Source organism: Marmota monax, unplaced genomic scaffold (assembly GCF_021218885.2).
Source record: "Marmota monax isolate L192 unplaced genomic scaffold, Marmota_monax_Labrador192_F-V1.1 WCK01_AAM20220418_F8-fsc00004, whole genome shotgun sequence".
Lineage (NCBI taxonomy): Eukaryota > Metazoa > Chordata > Mammalia > Rodentia > Sciuridae > Marmota > Marmota monax.
Window position 1 is genome coordinate 34,095,437 of NW_026692881.1, and position 19,153 is coordinate 34,114,589.

The 19,153-nt window shown below is 35.1% G+C and overlaps 1 protein-coding gene across 1 annotated transcript in view; it reads left to right on the plus strand.

Moving 5' to 3' along the window:
• Nucleotides 1–19,153, plus strand: part of Wdr11 (WD repeat domain 11) — a 53,442-nt gene that overhangs the window by 25,888 nt on the left and 8,401 nt on the right. The window contains exons 12-21 of the mRNA XM_046450191.2: nucleotides 1,197–1,303; nucleotides 3,646–3,721; nucleotides 7,372–7,480; nucleotides 9,361–9,485; nucleotides 10,200–10,347; nucleotides 13,959–14,065; nucleotides 14,472–14,586; nucleotides 14,962–15,133; nucleotides 17,939–18,047; nucleotides 18,948–19,010. Coding sequence (XP_046306147.1) covers nucleotides 1,197–1,303; nucleotides 3,646–3,721; nucleotides 7,372–7,480; nucleotides 9,361–9,485; nucleotides 10,200–10,347; nucleotides 13,959–14,065; nucleotides 14,472–14,586; nucleotides 14,962–15,133; nucleotides 17,939–18,047; nucleotides 18,948–19,010 — 1,131 coding nt within the window. The remainder of the gene's footprint in view (nucleotides 1–1,196; nucleotides 1,304–3,645; nucleotides 3,722–7,371; nucleotides 7,481–9,360; nucleotides 9,486–10,199; nucleotides 10,348–13,958; nucleotides 14,066–14,471; nucleotides 14,587–14,961; nucleotides 15,134–17,938; nucleotides 18,048–18,947; nucleotides 19,011–19,153) is intronic.

The following is a 19,153-nucleotide window of genomic DNA, read 5'->3' on the forward strand; positions in this document are numbered from 1 at the left end:
GAATGCAGGTACATTCATAGGGATTAGTGAGTCAGATTACTCTAGTAAAGTAGCAGATAAGATGCATATGATTGGAGTTTACTTAGGGAGGATGAGGTAGATGGCCTTGAAAGCCACAGAGAGGAGTTTGGACCTGATGCAGGAAGCCATTATACCTCCTTGGGAAAATGAGCAAGAAAAGTAAAGCAATATTCATACTAAATCTAGCAATTACATTCAAATCAGTTTAGAAATAGATAGACTAGATCAGGGTTTGTTAAATGTGTTCTGTAAAGGGACAGATAATAAATATTTTAGGCTTATGATGTTTAGGTCATAAAACCTCTATCACAACTACTCAGCTCTGTCTTTGTATTTTGAGTGCAGCCATTGACAATACCTTGTTTTTGAAAACACTGTCCCTAAGTACCAATGAGCAGTTGCATATAGAACCAAATTTAGATTTCACTCCCAGCCAGCTTTCACTGCATAGAAGCAACATAGAGCCTTTTTCTCGGGACTCTGAGGAATCCTCTTGTTCCATGGCACCTTTTCTTTTCCCCCTCTGTGTTGTGTTGGTGTACACTGTCTAGTTTTGTTAGCAGGAAGGAATGTGTTGTCACTTATTGTCAAGTCCCACATTCACAAGACCCCCAGGGCTTTGGATTTATCAGTTGCTGTTGTGTCAGCATGTCTTTCTTTTTGAGACTTTGCCTTATGCTTTTCTCTAATTGATATACTATTTGAAATTTTCATCTACTTCCATATGAAATTGCTCAGTTCATAGTCTTTGCTTTAAGAATTTCTGTTTAAGATTTTGATAAAATTTATAAAATTCCTAAATGTACTCAACTTTAAGCGTTCTACTCAGAATATTCCTGTAGCACTTTTTTTTAAGCAATTGAAATTCTTGGAAATTCCTGTGATATGACTCCCTAGCCAAATTTTAATAATCCTCTTAATGATAGCATGACTTCTGATGATTATCATGTTACTATATCCACAGATAAAGTTTAAATTAGAAATAATTTTGTGTCAGAAATATATGATAATAAGTTCTGAATTAAAGTATTTTTAATACTGAAAGTATTTTTAATATTAAAACACTAGTAGTTTTTAATTGAAATTTATAGTAAAATTAGATATTAGGAAAACCTTATTTTTCAAATAAACTTTCCAAACAAAAAATGTATTAAATTAATCTTTGTTATTTCTAGGGGTATTGAATGGACAAGTTTGACAGGTTTTCTTTCTTTTGCTACCTCAACACCAAACAATATGGGATTAGTGAGAAATGAACTTCAGCTGGTTGACCTTCCAACAGGTTTGTATGTTTAGACTGTTAAAAGATTCACCATTGTTTGTCATATTTGTCAAAGATGCTGCTATTTATAGAACATGTTCCAGAATATTTTCTTTCACTTAGGAGTTTTTTCTTACATTCTGGGTTTATATATTCATTCTTTTGTTTTGTAATAATTGCCCCAGAAAAATCTCATCATTGTTTTTAGGGAAATATTGTTAACACAAATACATGATAAAATGGAATAACATTAGCCTAAACAGACAGATTCATTAAAAAAATATGATACTCAGTCCAGTTGAAGTATTTTGTTATATAAAACTAAAATATTAATTTTAAAATAATTGTTTATAGTTACACTTTTAGCTTCTCTGCTTTGAGTTTGGGCCTTTAGTTGACTCAGAAGGCTGAAGCAGAAGGATCGCAAGTTGGAGGCCAGCCTTAGCATCATAGCCAGACCCTCAGCAACTTACCAAGACCCTGTCTCAAAATAAAAAAATAAAAAGGATTGGGGATGTAGCTCAGTGGTAAAGTGCCCCTGACTTCAAGTCCCTGTCTCCCTCCCTCTGCAAAAAAAATTTGGGCCTTTGTAGGAAACTCCTTTAAAAACTTATAGATTAAGAATAGTTTTCATTTTAAAAAATTATTTGTTCTTTTTAGATATACATCATAGTAGAGTGTATTTAGACATATATACACAAAGTATAAATTATTCTAATTAGGATCCCATTCTTGTGGTTGTACATGATGTGTAGTTTCACTGGTTGTGTATTTGTATATGAACATAGGAGAATTATGTCTGATTCATTCTGCTGTCTTTCCTATTCTCATCCCCCCTCCCTTCCCTTCATTCTCCTTTGTCTAATCCAGTGAACTTCTCTTCTTCCCATCCCCCCAAAATAGTTTTTAAATGTTAAAATATAGTCTTGATAGTCTCTGGCTGACTGAAAGGAAAGCTCAGTGGGTAGTTTGAAGACTTCATAATAGAAAACATTCCAGTAAATGTAACTTATTCAAAATTATTTAAAATAATCCAATGAGTTTCAAAATAAAGCAATTGAAAATTGCTTTGATAGGATTGATAGTTTCATCATGTTATAACATGGGCTGTGATTTTGAATAGGTTTTTTTAAACAAATGTTTCTTTAAAATAATGTAATAAAATTAATATAGATGATTTTAAGTAATAAGGACACATATATGTAATAAGTCACATGCATGATTGCTTTTGTATATTCTCAATATATATTTCCAAGTTCTCAAAGATATAGTTGTTCTTAACTCAAAGAATTAGCCCCACCTTTTCCAGTGTAGTCTCAAAATTAATTAATGACTGTTGTTACCTGTGGGAGTGACCTTCAGCCCCAGCTTCCTGATTGCCATTGCCCTGGCCCTCTGTCCAGTAATGTAGTGTCCCACAATGTCATTTTCTAGTAGCATTCACTGAAAACAAAAAACAACAACAACAAAAACTCCTTGCTTGTTTTTTTTCCAATGGGATTAAGTCAGGACTGTTAAGTAACTAAAAATTTACCTTTTGAGGAATGAATGCCAAGAGTAACAGTTACTGACTTCCTCCAGTGGGCATTGGAGTTTCCAGCCTGTAGTTTCCTCTGAGGAAGACAGCAGACCAGCAGAGTCAGAGACGGACAGGTTTGTGGGGTACAAAAATAGCATAGTAAGATTCTATGAGATTGACTGCCTTTAGCAGAGAAGCATTCAGCATCTTTTAATTCATTACATTCTCTTTTATTCAAGGTAACCAAAATCTAAGAAATGATATTAAAATGTTTATTCAGACATGAATTAAAATTGGTGTACTTTTTATTCATAGAGAAACATTTTCTTTCTTCTAGCAGTTAACTAATTATACAGCATACATAAGCACTGTAATTATAGTTCCCTGACTTCCATGTATAGAGATATTTTGGTGGCAACATGTTCAAAATACATTATTTTGCATATGGGACAAGAAATAGTCAATACTTGTTCCAAGATACTTTTTTCTACTACTTAGTATTTGGAAACCTGGAAGATTTTATAGGACTTTAAATATATATGTAGTTTTTGTAGTAGACAATTGCTTTATTATAGATGCCTTGAAATTTTAGAAAATGGTATTTAATAAACTTTTAAAACAAATGAAAATGTCTTTTTATAAAATAGATATTTTAATGTAAGTGATAGGTCATTGTATATTGAGACTATTTTTTGAATTTAATTATTAGAAACATCTTAGAAGTAAATGGAAGAATGAACAGGAGGAGACAGGATAGCACTGATCAGATGACATCATTATAGCTTCTTATTTCTTACATGTTTTTGGTGCTTTTTCACATTTTCTTTAATGTTTGCAATTAAAGGAAGGAGCATTGCTTTTCGTGGTGAACGAGGGAGTGATGAATCGCCCATTGAAATGATTAAAGTATCTCATTTGAAGTAAGTATCAACCTGAAGAAATCTATGGTGTTATCTAATGAAATCTTATAGATTTGTTAAAAGATTTTTAAGAAAGTGGGAATATACTAAACTACATATGAAATATCTTGGTTATTATAAATGGTGATGTGCACCCACATCAAAGAAAATATTTTGGCCATCAAATTAAGTTGCTATCACTTTAAATTCCCCACTTCTAAAAAAGAGAAGTAATTTGGGGAAATCTTAACATGTCATTAGATTAATAAAACCAGTGGCCTACTTTTGATCTGTGGTAGTTGGGTTGATATAAATGTGCTTTACCCATTAAAAAAACTATTCTTTTAATCTTGTGAAATTCTTGTGTATTTCCACTAAGCATGGGGTTATTGAGTGAAAGAACTCATTTTCTTTATAATTTAGACCCATTTATTTTCAGAAATTTTTTGTTCCAAGAGAAAATACATGTAAAAAGATATTAAAAATAGAAACTGAATGAAAGTCAGTCAAAAAAACAAAGAAAGAAAGAGTAAGCGTCCTAATAGTTTTCTAAGTTATTTTAGCTTTTTTAGGATCTGTGTATTTCCATGTAAATTTTAGGGTCAGTTTATCAGTTTTACCAAAAAAGCTTTCTATGATTTTGATTGAGATTGCATTGAATCCGTATATCAGAGTAGGAAGAATGGACATCTTGACACGTTTTGCAATTCATGAACCTGATATCTCTCTCCACATATTTAAGTTGACTTTAATTTTAGTAATATTTTGAAGTTTTTAGTGTGTAAGTCTTCATGTAATAATTTTTATTTCTCTTTGATGCTATTATAAATGGAATTTTTTACTTCTTTTAATTTCAATTTTCAATTACTCATTATTTGTATACTGAAATAATTTCAGATATTGTCCTAGTATCTGTGACCATGCTGACCTTATTTATTAGTTCTGGTAGCATTTTTGTTTGTCCTTTAGGGTTTCCTACATAAATAATTTTGTTATTTGCTAATAATGACACTTTTTTTGGCGGCGGGGGGGGGGGGGGTGGTACTGGGATTGAATCCAGGGATGCTTAACCACTGAGCCACATCCCCAGCCCTTTTTGTATTTTATTTAGGACTAGGTCTGGCTAAGTTGCTTAGAGCCTCACTAAGTTGCTGAGGCTGGCTTTGAATTTGCAGTCTTCCTGCCTCAGCCTCCCAAGTCTTTGGAATTATAGGCGTGCAGTGCTTCGCCTGGCAAGACACTTTTACATATTTCTTTCCAGTCTGTAAGCCTTTTATTTCTTGCTTCATCACACTGATGACGGCTTCCAGTAAATGTTGAATAGAAGTGGTGAGAGAGCCGACATATTTGCTGTGTTCCAGGATCTTAAATCCTGGAAATTTTGATATAAGCATTTAATGCTATGTAAGAAATATTTTTTTCTATAACCTATAATTTTTTGAATTGTTGTGTAATATTTTAACATTTCCATGGAGTATTCATAGGTGTATTTTTAAACTTTGAACTATTTGGGTGTTTTTCCTAGATACATCTTTTTGTTGTTTTCTAGTTTCCACTGTGGCCATAGAACATGTTTCATTTTATCTCAGTTTTTTAAATTTAATGTGATTTGTTTAATGACCCAAAATGTTAGTTAGTATATGTTCCATATGCAAACTTGGAAAGGTATATTCTGCTGTTGATTAGAGTATTCCATGTCTTGTCTAGTTGGTTGATACTGTTATTCAAGTCTCCTATATTCTTACTAATTTCTACCTGCTTATTCTATGAAGGACTGAGATTGTTGACATTTCTAACTTTAGTATTATATTTATTTTTCTTGTGAAGAATTCCTTGCCTTGGCTATTTTGAAGCTATTATTAGGTACATACATGTTTATATCCTTTGACTTGTTGATTTCTTTATTATTATGAATATCTCATCCTCAGTACTATTATTCATTTGGAAATAAGTCTGATTTGAGTGCTGTTAGTATCACCACTCCAGCTTTCTCTTGGTTAGTGTTTTGTAGTTGTCCATCTTTACACTTGTAATCTACCCTTGTCTTTATATTTGAAGTTTGTTTCTTAATAGATAGCATGTAATTGGGGCTTGTTTTTCTATTTGGCCTGACGGTTTCAGCCTTCTCATTTCAGTATTTAAATAATTTATACATAGTGTAATTATCAATATGGCTTGTGTTTAAATCTACCATATTGCTAGTTATTTTATATTTTCTATTTTTTCATTTTAAATGAATTAGTAAAGGTTTTTTAGTTTATTTAGTTTAATCTTTAATACATAAAACATCATTTGGTCTAATGTGCATAAACAAAAGTCCTTTAAAGGTACCCAATAATTTTTAAGAGTGCAAAGGAGCTCCAAGACTAAAATTGTTGAGAGTTGCTTGTACTGATAGGATTCCAATTTCTTCTGTTTTCACTCTCATTCTAAACATTTGGCTAAATTCATACGCCTAAAACACTGATCACAGTTCCCCTGCTTCAAAACATTCAGGTTTTGAAGTTCCCTGCTTCAGAACACACAGATTAACTGTGTCAAGAATAGGGGAGCATCCTTTTTTAACCTAGCTGGCATTTAAGGTCTCTAATAGTGTGAACCAAAATTCACATTTCAATCTTCTTTTTTTTGATTTTTCCCATATACTCTGCATTTAAGGTGCATGTTTCCCAGTACACACTGCCTTTCCTGTTGTCATTTGTCACATCTGTAACTCTATCTAGAAGGCCATTTCCCTGTTGTCAGAATTAATCTCCTCTTTTGCAGTGGATCTTCTTAGCGGGTATCTCATTGTTTAACATTAGTATTTTATAGACATGCTGTTATGTTAGACATAATAAGCAGTGTACTGTATTTACATAGTCCATTGAGGTGTCTAATGTTCTTATCTCTTTAGTCCTTCTAGCATTTTGTGAGGTGAATTTTACTCTATATTTAAAATTGTGTTAATAATTGGTATTATGGTTGGTATTATTAACACAATTTTAAAGATAGAGTAAAATTCAAAAAGGTTATGTGGCTTGCCTGAAGCCCTATAATTATCAAGTTGCAGACATGATACTGAGTGGAAGATTCTGAGTCCTTTGATGTGCTGGGTACAGGGATCTTCCTACTCTGTCCCATTTCCTTGATGTTAGCCATCATTTATGTATAATGGTTCAGTTTCTTGCAGTGGTTACTGAGATATCAGTTCACCTTTGTGGAATTGCTTTCACCGACTTCCTTCTGTACTTCCAGGCTTGAAAGACTGAACGAAGTGGCTTTATTTGTTGCATACTTAACTGTGGTGGGATGATAGAAACTTAACATACTTTTAATTGTTATCGCAACCTGTGTACTAATTCATTGACGTAGGTGGTAGTATTCCCATGGCAGACGTGAGAATTAGAGCTTTAGAAGAGTTATTGAGAACCCAGCCACGCCTTCTTCTGAGGTAATCTACCTCCCTAATGTGAGGAGGGTGTATGTAACTCCCAAAGGTCGTTTCAGAGCTTCACCTCCTTACAGCTATTAATCATGGGGGCTGACTTGGTTTAAGTTGATATGCTTCAAATGTGTCATCTGAGCTTTCTGATTTATTTAACTTTTAATTTGTACTAATTCATGAAGAAATTCTTGCAAAAGGAGCTTATTTAGTAATTTTGTTCATTTTTATATTTGGTTCATTTTAGGCAGTATTTGGCAGTTGTATTCAAAGATAAACCACTGGAATTATGGGATGTTAGGACTTGTACCCTTCTTAGGGAAATGTCCAAAAATTTTCCTGCAATAACTGCTTTGGTAAGTTATAGTTTAAACACTAGTTAATTTAGGTATCTAAATATGTGGTAAATTTTGTTTTCTTTAGCTTAAATTGCCATCATTACTGCCAAGTGTTTTTCTTGTTAAAAATTTTTGAGGGAAGATTATCTCATTAATTAGAGATAACTGTTTATTTTCTAGGATGGGTTAATTTAATATTAGATTAGTGCAATTCCAGTTGGATATTTTGAGGAACCTGATAAGCAGAAGAAATGGCTATTATCCTTGAAAAACGAGGAATAAATGTGGGAGCATGGGGCCCACACTCTCTGATATTAAAACGTATGATAAAACTTATGGAAGTAAAATCAGTGTTGTACTGACACAAGAACAGGAAATGGACCAACCTAACAAAGAGCCCAGAAACAGACCTGTGTGACTACTCAATTGCTGAATGTGCAGTGAAACAGCACCAAAGCAGAGGATGGGCAGACTGTAGGAAACTGTTGGGGAAAGTGGCTTACCTGAGGAAGAAAACCAAAGCTATGTACAAGAGGGGTCTCCACAAGATTAAAGACCTGTGTGTAAAAAAGGAAGGCTATAAAATTAATAAAACTAAGTACAAAAGAATATTTTTGTGAACAGGGGCAAGAGAGTACATTAGAAGTCCAGACTAAAAAAAAAGAACTAATGAATTTGACTTCATCCCAATTAATGCTGTTTGATTAAGGGTACCGTTGTCAAATAAGAAATGTTCCTGTGTCTAAAGTTTACTAGGAACTCTACAAATCAACAATGAAGAAACAGGAATCCCATTGGAAAAATGGACAGAGTGTGACCATTTAATATATGACAGAGAAACCCAAAAGGCCAACAAGCATATAAAAATGTTCAAGCTCCTTGGACATGGCACTGCACGCCTGTAAACCCAGTGACTTGAGAATCTGAGACAGGAAGATTGCAAGTTTGAGGCCATCCTCAGCAACTTATCGACCTATTTTAAAATATAAAGGACTGGGGGTGTGCTCAGTGGTATGGACCCTGTGGGCTCATTCCTCAGTGCTGTTGAAAAGAAAAGAAAAATCAAAGAAAAGAAAAATAAAACTCATTGTTTTTCAGAGATGCACAAAGGGAAATAACCACTTTATACCTTTTAGACTAACAAAAATTGGAAAAGCAGATAGCGTGAACTGTGGGTGAGATGCAACAGTAGGAATCCTTGAGCACTGAGCATCCGGGTCAGAAATGAACTTTTATAAGTATTTTGACTGCAGTGTCATTTGTCATGATGGGAATTTGGAGGCAATCTGGTGTCCTTTGCTGAGAGAACAGGCAGATTAAATGTTGGTGAATGCCTGTGGAGTGTTATCTACTATGCAGAACCAATAGGGAGATGACTTAAAATATGTTAAGAATAATGAAAAGAGGAAGAAATAATGCTGTATAGCGGTACTACTTATGTAAACTAGAAATGCAATTATGTAAAATAACTACTCTTTAGGAACTTTTACAAATGAGAAGATATTGGATTAAAAGTATTGGAATTGGCGGGTATATAAAAGAATCAACAAGGGGAACAGTGCCAGGCCTGATAATGGGCCCTGATTCCAGGAGCATGATTCTTACCCTGAGCAGGTGAAGGGTAGGCTTGGGAGTTGAGGAGTAGGAGATGCCACAATTGAATTCATTTTTTTCATTTTGTAAAAGAGAAAGCATCAAAATGGTCGTTAAGTTTTCTACCTTATGCTCTGATTAAAATACATTCATTTGGCCTTCCTATAAAAAGGTACAATCTGAAGAACAATTCACATGCAGCAATAGTAAGTGGTACTGGCCAGTGGGGAGTGTGCCATATTCTGGAAGGATGCTTTGGCAGAGGAGACCTGGCACTTCTGGGTTTGTCTGTGTTTGCTTCACAGGAGTGGTCACCATCTCACAACCTGAAGAGCCTGAAGAAGAAACAGCTTGCTACCCGAGAGGCCATGGCCCGCCAGACTGTTGTCTCAGACACAGAGCTGAGTATCGTGGAGTCCTCAGTGATCAGGTACATTTTGCCATTTCCTTCCAATATCATTTATACTGTCAGTATTGTGACTGTGAAGTTGACAAGTGTCATCTAAAGGCATCTGCTGTAGTAGGTTAGACTTTGTTTTTTTAACATACTTGGTTTCATATTTCAGTATATAACCAAAATCTGAAAAGTTAATTTTATTTTTGTATTACTTAGTGCATTCAGTAACATGCAATACTATTCACCCATCTATCTTTTAGTGAATATGTTCATTTTGTGCCCTTCTGCTCCTTTCACTTCAGTTTCCAAAATTCAGATGAATGTAGTGTAAACATAGAGATAGCTCATGTTATTCTGTATACCACAGAAAATGCTTTGGAAATCCTAAATTTTTATATCATTCCTATCCACACCATTTTAAAAACAAAAAGCTTCAGAGACTGTGAGAGGTCAGTGGAACACCACTCTTCTGTTGATTGAGTTGAGTAGCAAAAAAAAAAAAAAAAAAAAAAAGTTTCTGTTACATTTATAATACTATTTTCCCCCATACTGGATAAACTTTCTCCCATGATATAACTATTTAGAAGTGATTTTATATTTTTACTTTATTAGCTGGGCAAGATTTATTTTAGACTTTTTAACTGGTTTTGGACCTCTTGTTAATGCATCTGGATTGTGGGCAAGTTAGTTAATGATGAGTGTCACTATAAGGGGAAAAAAAAAATCTTATTTTTCTCTATCACAAAGCTTGTTGCAGGAGGCAGAAAGTAAATCTGAACTCAGCCAGAACATCTCTGCTCGGGAGCATTTTGTATTTACCGATAATGATGGCCAAGTTTATCATCTCACTGTTGAAGGAAACTCTGTGAAAGATAGTGCTCGGATTCCACCAGATGTGAGTCTAACCCTTGATTAAATCTCCATCACAGTTCTTATCAAAGATTTTGTGATCCATAGTCAGTGAAGGCATAGTTAAATTGGAAGGCTTCCTCAAAAAAACTTCATATAAATAAATTTTACTGTTTAAGAAGACATTATAACTGATTAAAATTGCACTATACTGCTAGAGAAAAACATTGTAACTGTTTGATGAAATATTTGCCATGTACTACTCATTATTATCCCCATAATAATTGGTGTGTAATTATCTCCATTTTATCTATAATGAAACTGAAAGAGAATAAGTAACTTTTCTCAAGGTTACCTGGCTTATTTATATGGCAGAACCGTGTTTGAAACTCAGGTCTAACTTAATCATCTGTTTATTTCCATTTCAGGAATTTCTCTGACAGATTTGACTTATAGAGTCTAGCATTATTTATGGAGAATAGTAATCAGAATTCTAAGTGTAATAGTATTAGTATTTACATCTATATCTATACATATACATCCCCCCCACACCTTTTTTTGGCCTTATGGAATCCTGTAACTAAGATTTATTGTTAACATTCATCTAACAGGTTGTTTTTAACAGATGAATTTTAAAAATGCTTTTGTTTACTAATAACTACTAGAATGGCTAAATGGAGGAATGAGAAGATTTTTTAAATCTCCATTTACTTTAAGTTTTTTTAAAAAGTAAAAAATTCATTTACTTAAAGTTGCCTTCTAAAATTGGGATGTTCTGGTGAAAGGCCAATCCCCTCATCATCAGGCTCACAGTCTTCTGAAATTACAGTCAAGATGTTGGCCAGGGCTGCAGTTATTTCAAATACAGGGGGGCCAACAAATCCACTTCCAGGATGGCTCATTTAATGGCTATTACAAAATGCTGGCTGTTGGTGAGAGGCCTTCATTCTTCCTCCTGGGACCGTCTCTGTCAGGCTCCTTGAGTCTCTTCATGGTATGTCAGCTGGCTTCTGCTGGAGTGATCCAGCAGAAAGCAAGAGGGAAGTCACACTATCATTTCCATTGTAGTATGCATTTTATTCTCAAATCAACCCTTTTCCTGTAGAAGTGACTACCAAGGGCCATGTGTACCAAAAGGCAGAATCAGTGGGGACCTCCTAGGAGATGGCTCCAATCTTCCATATTAACAATTGTAGAAGAATTGATTATTTTTTCTAAAACAAACAAACAAAATAACCTTTATGACTTCTAAATTGAAGCTAACATTCAAGAGTGCTTTTCAAAATGTAATTTGATCTTTATTATTGTATAGAACAAATCACACCTGAAACCTAGTGGTACCTAATATTGCCAAACATATTCAGGATTTTGGAAGGATAAAATAATACAAAAGTGGAAGCTTGTTTGGTAATTATAATAGTAAAGAACTTTAAATGAAAAACTATTGTTAGAATTGAGCCATAGAGTTTCAGCATAATGGAGTCATCCTTTGGAAAGTCCCAGTTTACTCTCTTAGCACTCTATATGGCTCCTCCTCTGGAACCCCAAAGAAAGCACCATCTGAGCTCTTCCAGTGCCATGCAATAACAGCCCAGTCTCTCTGTTTTCTAATTATTGCACATTGAGAGTAAAATGTAGAAACTCTTGAGTAATTTTTGAAATGCCGTTCCCCAGCCCATGCCCTAGAGAAATTTTAAATATTTCGATATTAGACATGTGAGTGTTCCATTTTATAAGTGCCTTTTTCAGAATTGTCATTGCACCTCAGAGTTTTTAGAATCCCATCTCTTCGTAGAGGCCTGAGTAAGGATATAGCAAGTCTTTGTTCTGCCAGCAAGATAAAACTCCCTGAAGGAATGACCAGCTTCATGAGAATGCAGCCTTCAATGAAATTAGTAAATATTTTAGAGCAGATTGCTTTTAGGGAAAGGAAATTGACATCTATATAGTATGTGAGAAATTTATCAATAACAAATTTTTATTTGTTATTTTTACATTCTGAAATTGTTTTCCAGTGACTGATATAGAATGTAGGCTGAGATTTGGTTTGTTTTAATCCAATATTTATTTTAATATGCTCTCAAATGTAAAGTATTTGACATTCATTTTGAGTTGAAACTCTTCCTCTGGATTTTGACCCTAGAACTGTGGAGTATATAAAATGGCAAAAGGAAGGAGAAAGCTTGACATATTTTAAATAATGTGTATGTGGAGAATTCTGTAATTGTGCTTATTAAGAAAGCTGGAACAGACAGTGAATGTCTCTGTCTTATACCAGTTTTACCTGTGATCACTGAATGTCCCATTTCACACATAGGCAGCATAGCAGTATCAAGTAGTGTGCTCTCCTTAGGTTTGGGATTATTTAGCACCACAATGCAGGTATTCAGCCCTTCTTCTCCAAGCTCCTCTGTACCTCCATGTGGTTGTGTCCCATCTGCACTCAGATAGAAAGGTCTGGACAGTCCCTGCAGTTGTATTAGTACATCACCATGAACTCAAAGCTGGTGACAATGATTTCTTGTGTGTGTGTGTGTGTGTGTGTGTGTTGCTGGGGATGGAACCCAGGGCTTTGATTTTGCAAAGGAAGCACTGTACCAACAGAGCTATATCCCCAGCCCGAGTGACAATGATTTCTAGGCTAATTTGAACTGTAATGTTCTACTTTTTTAAAGTTAAAGGCAAATTCTTAAATGGTATGTTAGTTTGGTCAAGAAAATAGAAATAAGGTTTGAGAGCATTGTATTTATATACAAAATTTCATTTAATTAATATAAATAAATTTCTTATTGAGTTCATTATAATATTAATTTTAAGCCATCTTCTCCTTTATTTCTTGACTGCCACAAGGATTTATGCAATATATGGTGTAGGTGGCAGTGTCAGTTAATAGTCAATTTGTCAAACATCATTTCCTATTCCTAACCATTGGACATCATGTGAATTCTTATATTTTACTATAAATGCAAAACCAAGACTTAATTTAATAAATAGAGAAGCAGTTAAATAGTAATAGTATTTAATAGCTAACATATATCAAGTCTTTATAGTGTGGCAGACATGGTTTAAGGCCTTTACCTTTATAAATTTATTAACACTGAGGAACATCTTCTGAAGTTTCATGAGCTTACTCTACTCTGTTAGTGATAAATCCCAGACACAGAAAGGTTAAATAAATGTGCCCCAAGTCCATGCCAGTTTCAGTGGGTAAAGCTGAGAGTCTAGTCCAGGCTGGCTGAGTCCAGCACTCAGGCTGCCAAGCTGTCTGCAGTACCACCTCTGCACATCTGTGGGAACTGAGTCCTCTTCTTCCCAGTTGAATTTATTACAGTTGTGTTTCATTCTTATAATTAAATTGCTATTTGTAACTTCTTTGCAGAAATTCGAGATAATATCAGTAAAGTTCTGGTTCTTCTTTTTCAATAGAAAAATCAATGCATAGTTAGTATGAAATTAATGATGTTTTCCTTGGGATGAATTTATTTGTCCTTTTGCAGTGAGAAATAAGTTAAAATCAGTTCTCTGGAAAGATTTTCCTTTACTTTCTTCATATAGCTTGCTTTCTTCCAAGGTATTTCTCCCTCAAAAGGCATCCCTTCTCTATTGATCTACCCAGAAAACTTATTTATGTGTGTTTTCATTGCTGTTGTTTTCTAGGGAAGTATGGGTAGTATTACCTGCATTGCTTGGAAAGGAGATACATTAGTGCTTGGAGACATGGATGGAAATTTAAATTTTTGGGATTTGAAAGGCAGAGTATCCAGGTATGAGCCAAGAATGAAATCTTTGTTTAAAAAAAAGAAAGAAAAGAAATGGTAATAAGTAACCTCTTGGTATAGTCTCATTGAAGTCCTGTGACTTACAAACAGGACCAATAAACATGGCCAAGTGAAGCTTCAAGCCTTGGGTCCCTTATCACCTGAACTTGGGAAGAAGGGCTTTGAGCCAAGCTCTGGATCATTCACAGTAAACACTTACCTGCAAATGGTCTAGGCAAAAGCAGCTGTTGATGGGCAGGCTTTCCTGTCAAATGCAGACCCCATCCCAGAACGTAAAGTTGTTCTCCTGTTATCAGAAACAGAGCTAGAAAGAGACATTGGACAGTTCCTGGAGACTAGATTTTCTCTTAATTGTATTGTTTTTTTTTTTTTTTTTTTGGCTTGTCTTTAGGGGAATACCTACACATCGGAGTTGGGTGAGGAAGATTCGTTTTGCTCCTGGCAAAGGAAACCAAAAATTAATAGCAATGTACAATGATGGTGCTGAAGTGTGGGATACTAAAGAGGTAGGCAACCCCATGAGGGTAAAACATAAATGAGGCTACCAGTCACAGGGGCTGGTTTTGTTTTTCCTCTTCTCCTGATTTAGAGAGGAAAAACTGTGTAATAGGTGTGTCAAGCATCTCCTAACTGATTAGTTTCTTCTTTTAATATTTTACTTGTGCAGTATTTGTTTTAAAGGTGACAGCTTCACAGGTCTTTCATTGCATTTGAAACCTTTAAAAGATAGGCTGCATGTGGAAGATAGGCCAGGAGAGGCTGCTGAGTTCTGCCCTTGCTTGGGGCCTAGCCACACTGCACTGTCTTCCTTGATAGTTTAATCCAGAATAATAAAGGTTTTCTTTTCTGTCTGATAGTGATGACAACTTTCACCCTTGCAGGTTCAGATGGTGAGCAGTTTAAGAAGTGGAAGAAATGTGACCTTTCGGATATTGGACGTAGACTGGTGCACATCAGATAAAGTGATCTTGGCGTCTGATGATGGCTGCATCCGAGTCCTAGAGATGTCTATGAAGTCTACATGTTTTAGAATGGATGAACAGGAGTTAACTGGTATGGAATTCTCATGAAAGGATGCTCTGAAACCAGTAGTTTTGCCACAAGCTATTTTCATCTAGAGAGAGAGCTGCTGTTTTTTCATTTCAGTCTCATTTTTCAGAAGTCTTGAGTATGAGAAAATAAATGAACTTTAATCTTGAGAGTTTATGACTGCTGAGATGTGTGCTCATGGTAACTGCAGGTGCCAGTCATTCCCAACTTGGGTTTCCTAAGTGTCCCTTTCTGACCCATTTCTGTGCGGTTTGTTAACAAGATCAAGTATCTCTACATTCATCATGACTTACTCAGAATTTAAAAGAACTCATCAGAGGAGATGAATCTAGTGATAAGACTGCTGGCTTCTTAATTGAGAGATTAAAAGTCAGCTTTTGGGCTGGGGATGTGGCTCAAGCGGTAGCACGCTTGCCTGGCATGCGTGCGGCCCGGGTTCAATCCTCAGCACCACATACAAACAAAGATGTTGTGTCCGCCGAGAACTAAAAAATAAATATTAAAAAAAAAAAAAGTCAGCTTTTGTCTTAGGAAGTGCAGTGTTCATCTTTGGAAGATACTTGTGGAAGGAAATAGTTCCTGTGATCCTACCTGGAGCAGAGCAGGAACTTTCTGCATTGGGTATTCTCTTAGCATACCTTTGGTACATACTCCAGACTCTATTTTTGTAGAAAAGTGCTTGAGAAACTCATTTAGTCTTTAGTAAGTCAACTCTGAGAAATGTCTGTGCTTTTGCAGAGTCTATATTTGGTACTTTTGGATTAGTAAGGTTTTAAAAACCTGCCCCTTCTCATTATGTTCAAACTGGAGGCACTGCCAAGTTACTGCTGATATTGGTTGGGCTGCCTTTAACTTACCTAATTACTAATGAGGTATTTGTATCTCTTAGCACTTGGTGTTCATAATTCAGTGAGTATTTTGCATTTATTGCAAAATAAATTGTTATCTTAATTCAGAGGACAAATTTCAGTGGAGATACTTGAGCTCTATTTGGATTTTATAAAATTTTCCACTAAAAAAAATAACTATGGATCCAAACATGGCTAAAAGTTATCTAATGACTAAATCAGTTTTAATTTAGGTGAGATAAACTGTAGTCATTTCTTTCATAATGCTAGCCATTTTTTAAATGCTCAGTAGCCATACATGACTATTGGCTGTTGAATTGGGTAGCACAGTCTGAAGTCTATTGGCAACATAATTGATAAATTTGGGTAATGTAAAGTAATTATGTCTACTCAACATGGAGGGGTCGGTCATGAGGCTGAGTTGTAAAAAGCCAGTGGCCATTCCCAGTTTTCCAAGGAATCTCTGTACTGCTTTCCATATTGACTACACCAATTTGCAGTCCCACCAGCAGTGTATGAATGTACCTTTTACCCCACATCCTCGCCAACACTTATTGTTGTTTGTCTTCATAATAGCTGCCATTCTGACAGGAGTGAGATGAAATCTTAGAATAGTTTTGATTTGCGTCTCTCTAATTGCTAGAGATGATGAACATTTTTTCATATATTTGTTGATGGATTGTTTATCCTCTTCTGAGAAGTGTCTGTTCAGGTCCTTGGCCCTTTTATTGATTGGGTTATTTGTTTTTCTGGTGTTTAGTTTTTTGAGTTCTTTATATACCCTAGAGATTAGTGCTCTATCTGATGTGTGAGGAGTAAAAAATTTGCTCCCAAGATGTAGGCTCCTTATTCACCTCACAGACTTTTTCTTTTGCTGAGAAGAAACTTTTTAGTTTGAATCCATCCCATTTATTGATTCTTGATTTTAATTCTTGCTCTATAGGAGTCCTATTAAGGAAGTTGGGGCATAATCCAACATGATGAAGATTGGGCCTACTTTTTCTTTTATTAGACACAGTGTCTCTGGTTTAATTCCTAGGTCCTTGATCCACTTTGAGTTTTGCACATGTTAAAGATAGGGGTTTAATATCATTTTGTTGCATATGGATTTCCAGTTTTCCCAGCACCATTTGTTGAAGTCAACTTGGAAAACTGGGAATGGAACCACCATTTGACCCAGCTATCCCTCTCCTCAGTCTACACCCAAAGGACTTAAAAACAGCATACTACAGGACACAGCCACATCAATGTTTATAACAGCACAATTCACAATAACTAAACTGTGGAACCAATCTAGATGCCCTTCTGTAGATGAATGGATAAAAAAAATATGGCATACATACACAATGGAATATTACTCAATAATAAAAGAGAATAAAATCATGGCATTTGCAGATAAATAGGTGGAGTTGGAGAAGATAATGCTAAGTGAAGTTAGCCAATCCCAAAAGAACAAATGCTGAATGTTTTCTCTGATATAAGGAGACTGATTCATAGTTGGGTAGGGAGGGGGACCATGGGAGGAATAGACAGCCTAACTCTAGATAGGGCAGAGGGGTAGGAGGGTAATGGAGAGGGCAGGGGGTTAGCAGTCATAGTGGAATGTGGTGGACAGCATTATCCAAAGTACATGTATGAAGACAAGAATTGGTGTGAATATACTATATATACAACCAGAGATATGAAAAATTGTGCTCTATATGTGTAATATTAATTATAATGCATTCTGTTGTCAGTTATTAAAAAAAGAAATTAAAAAAAGAAAAAATAAAAAACAAAAAAAGCCAGTGGCCAAGTAAATATAATTATTTTAATATTTTAAAATCACGACCATTGTTGGTATCTGTTTGGTCATTATACTAAGTCTATGATTCAAGTAGTACCAAAGTTTAACACCTTATTTTACTTAAAAAGAATTTTTCTTTCTTTCTTTCTTTTTTTTCTTTTTTTTTTGGTCTAGAGCCTGTGTGGTGCCCGTATCTCCTTATTCCAAGGGCCTCCCTTGCCCTGAAAGCCTTCTTACTACACCAGCCTTGGAATGGATGGTATTCTTTGGACATTTCTCATGTGTAAGTTTTTTCATTTTTATTTTTCTTTCATAATATACTTGGAGGTTGAAGGACACCCATGAAAATCAGCCATGGTATACACTCCAGAGCTCAGAAGAAATGGAGTCTTAAAGTTAATCAAAAAGAAGGCAGAGACACTAATCATCTCCAGTCTGCCTTTTGTGTCTGTCTCTGTGGGGCCTTGTGAAAGTGTGGGTCAGTGTGAAGCTGGGAATACATAGGTTGCTCTCAGGTGGCTGGATGGTCACCCTGCAGTCTGAATGTGGGCTTGCCATAATGATGAAAAAGTGAGTGCGGAGAGGACCAATGGAGGATGGGGGATTTGAGGCCAAGCCTAATTCTTTTAAAAGCAGCATCAGTGGGCCTGCTTCAGAGGTCTGTTTAGTCTAACATCTATCTACCTAATAGTTAAAAAAAAAAGTCACAGGAACTATTATTAATTAAATCTACAAATGTGACTGAACTTCTGCCATATGAAGCAGATAGATTGGCATTGGGTGAGGGTTTTTTTAAAAATATAATGGAATGTGTGTTCTCAAGAACTATCTACTTAGGGAAACAAATGGCCACTCTGTAAGGCAGAAAGAGCAAATTTCTTTATTTATTGTAGTTCTTCATTAAAATGAATTTTTTTTTAACCTGAAAGTTTTTAGAGCCAGCTGATAAATTTTCCAAGAGACTCTGTTTATGCATTTCTATAACTCAGTAAGATAAAAACAGATATTAAAGATGATTTATGGGTCCTGTTTACATTGTTGCTATGTTAATTTATAGCTGGGTTTTTAACTAGGCTCTACAAAGAGGTTTTTTTCCTATATTAAAACAACTTTTTGTCTGGTAAAGAAAAAAGTGGTTGTAAATGGAGAGAAAATGAACTTACTCAAAATCTTTTCTATATAGTGATTATCCAGAAAATGAAGAAATAAAGACTCTCCTTCAAGAACAGTTGAATTCATTGTCTAAGTAAGTGCTGTGAGTTTTATTAGAAGACAAAGAATATGAGTAAGAAAAACAAATTAGTTGGGGCTTTTTAAAATTTAAATAATTTGTGTTTTTAAAAATGGCCCAAGAAGAGACCATTCTTGTTTTGTAAGAGAAGGACCTGT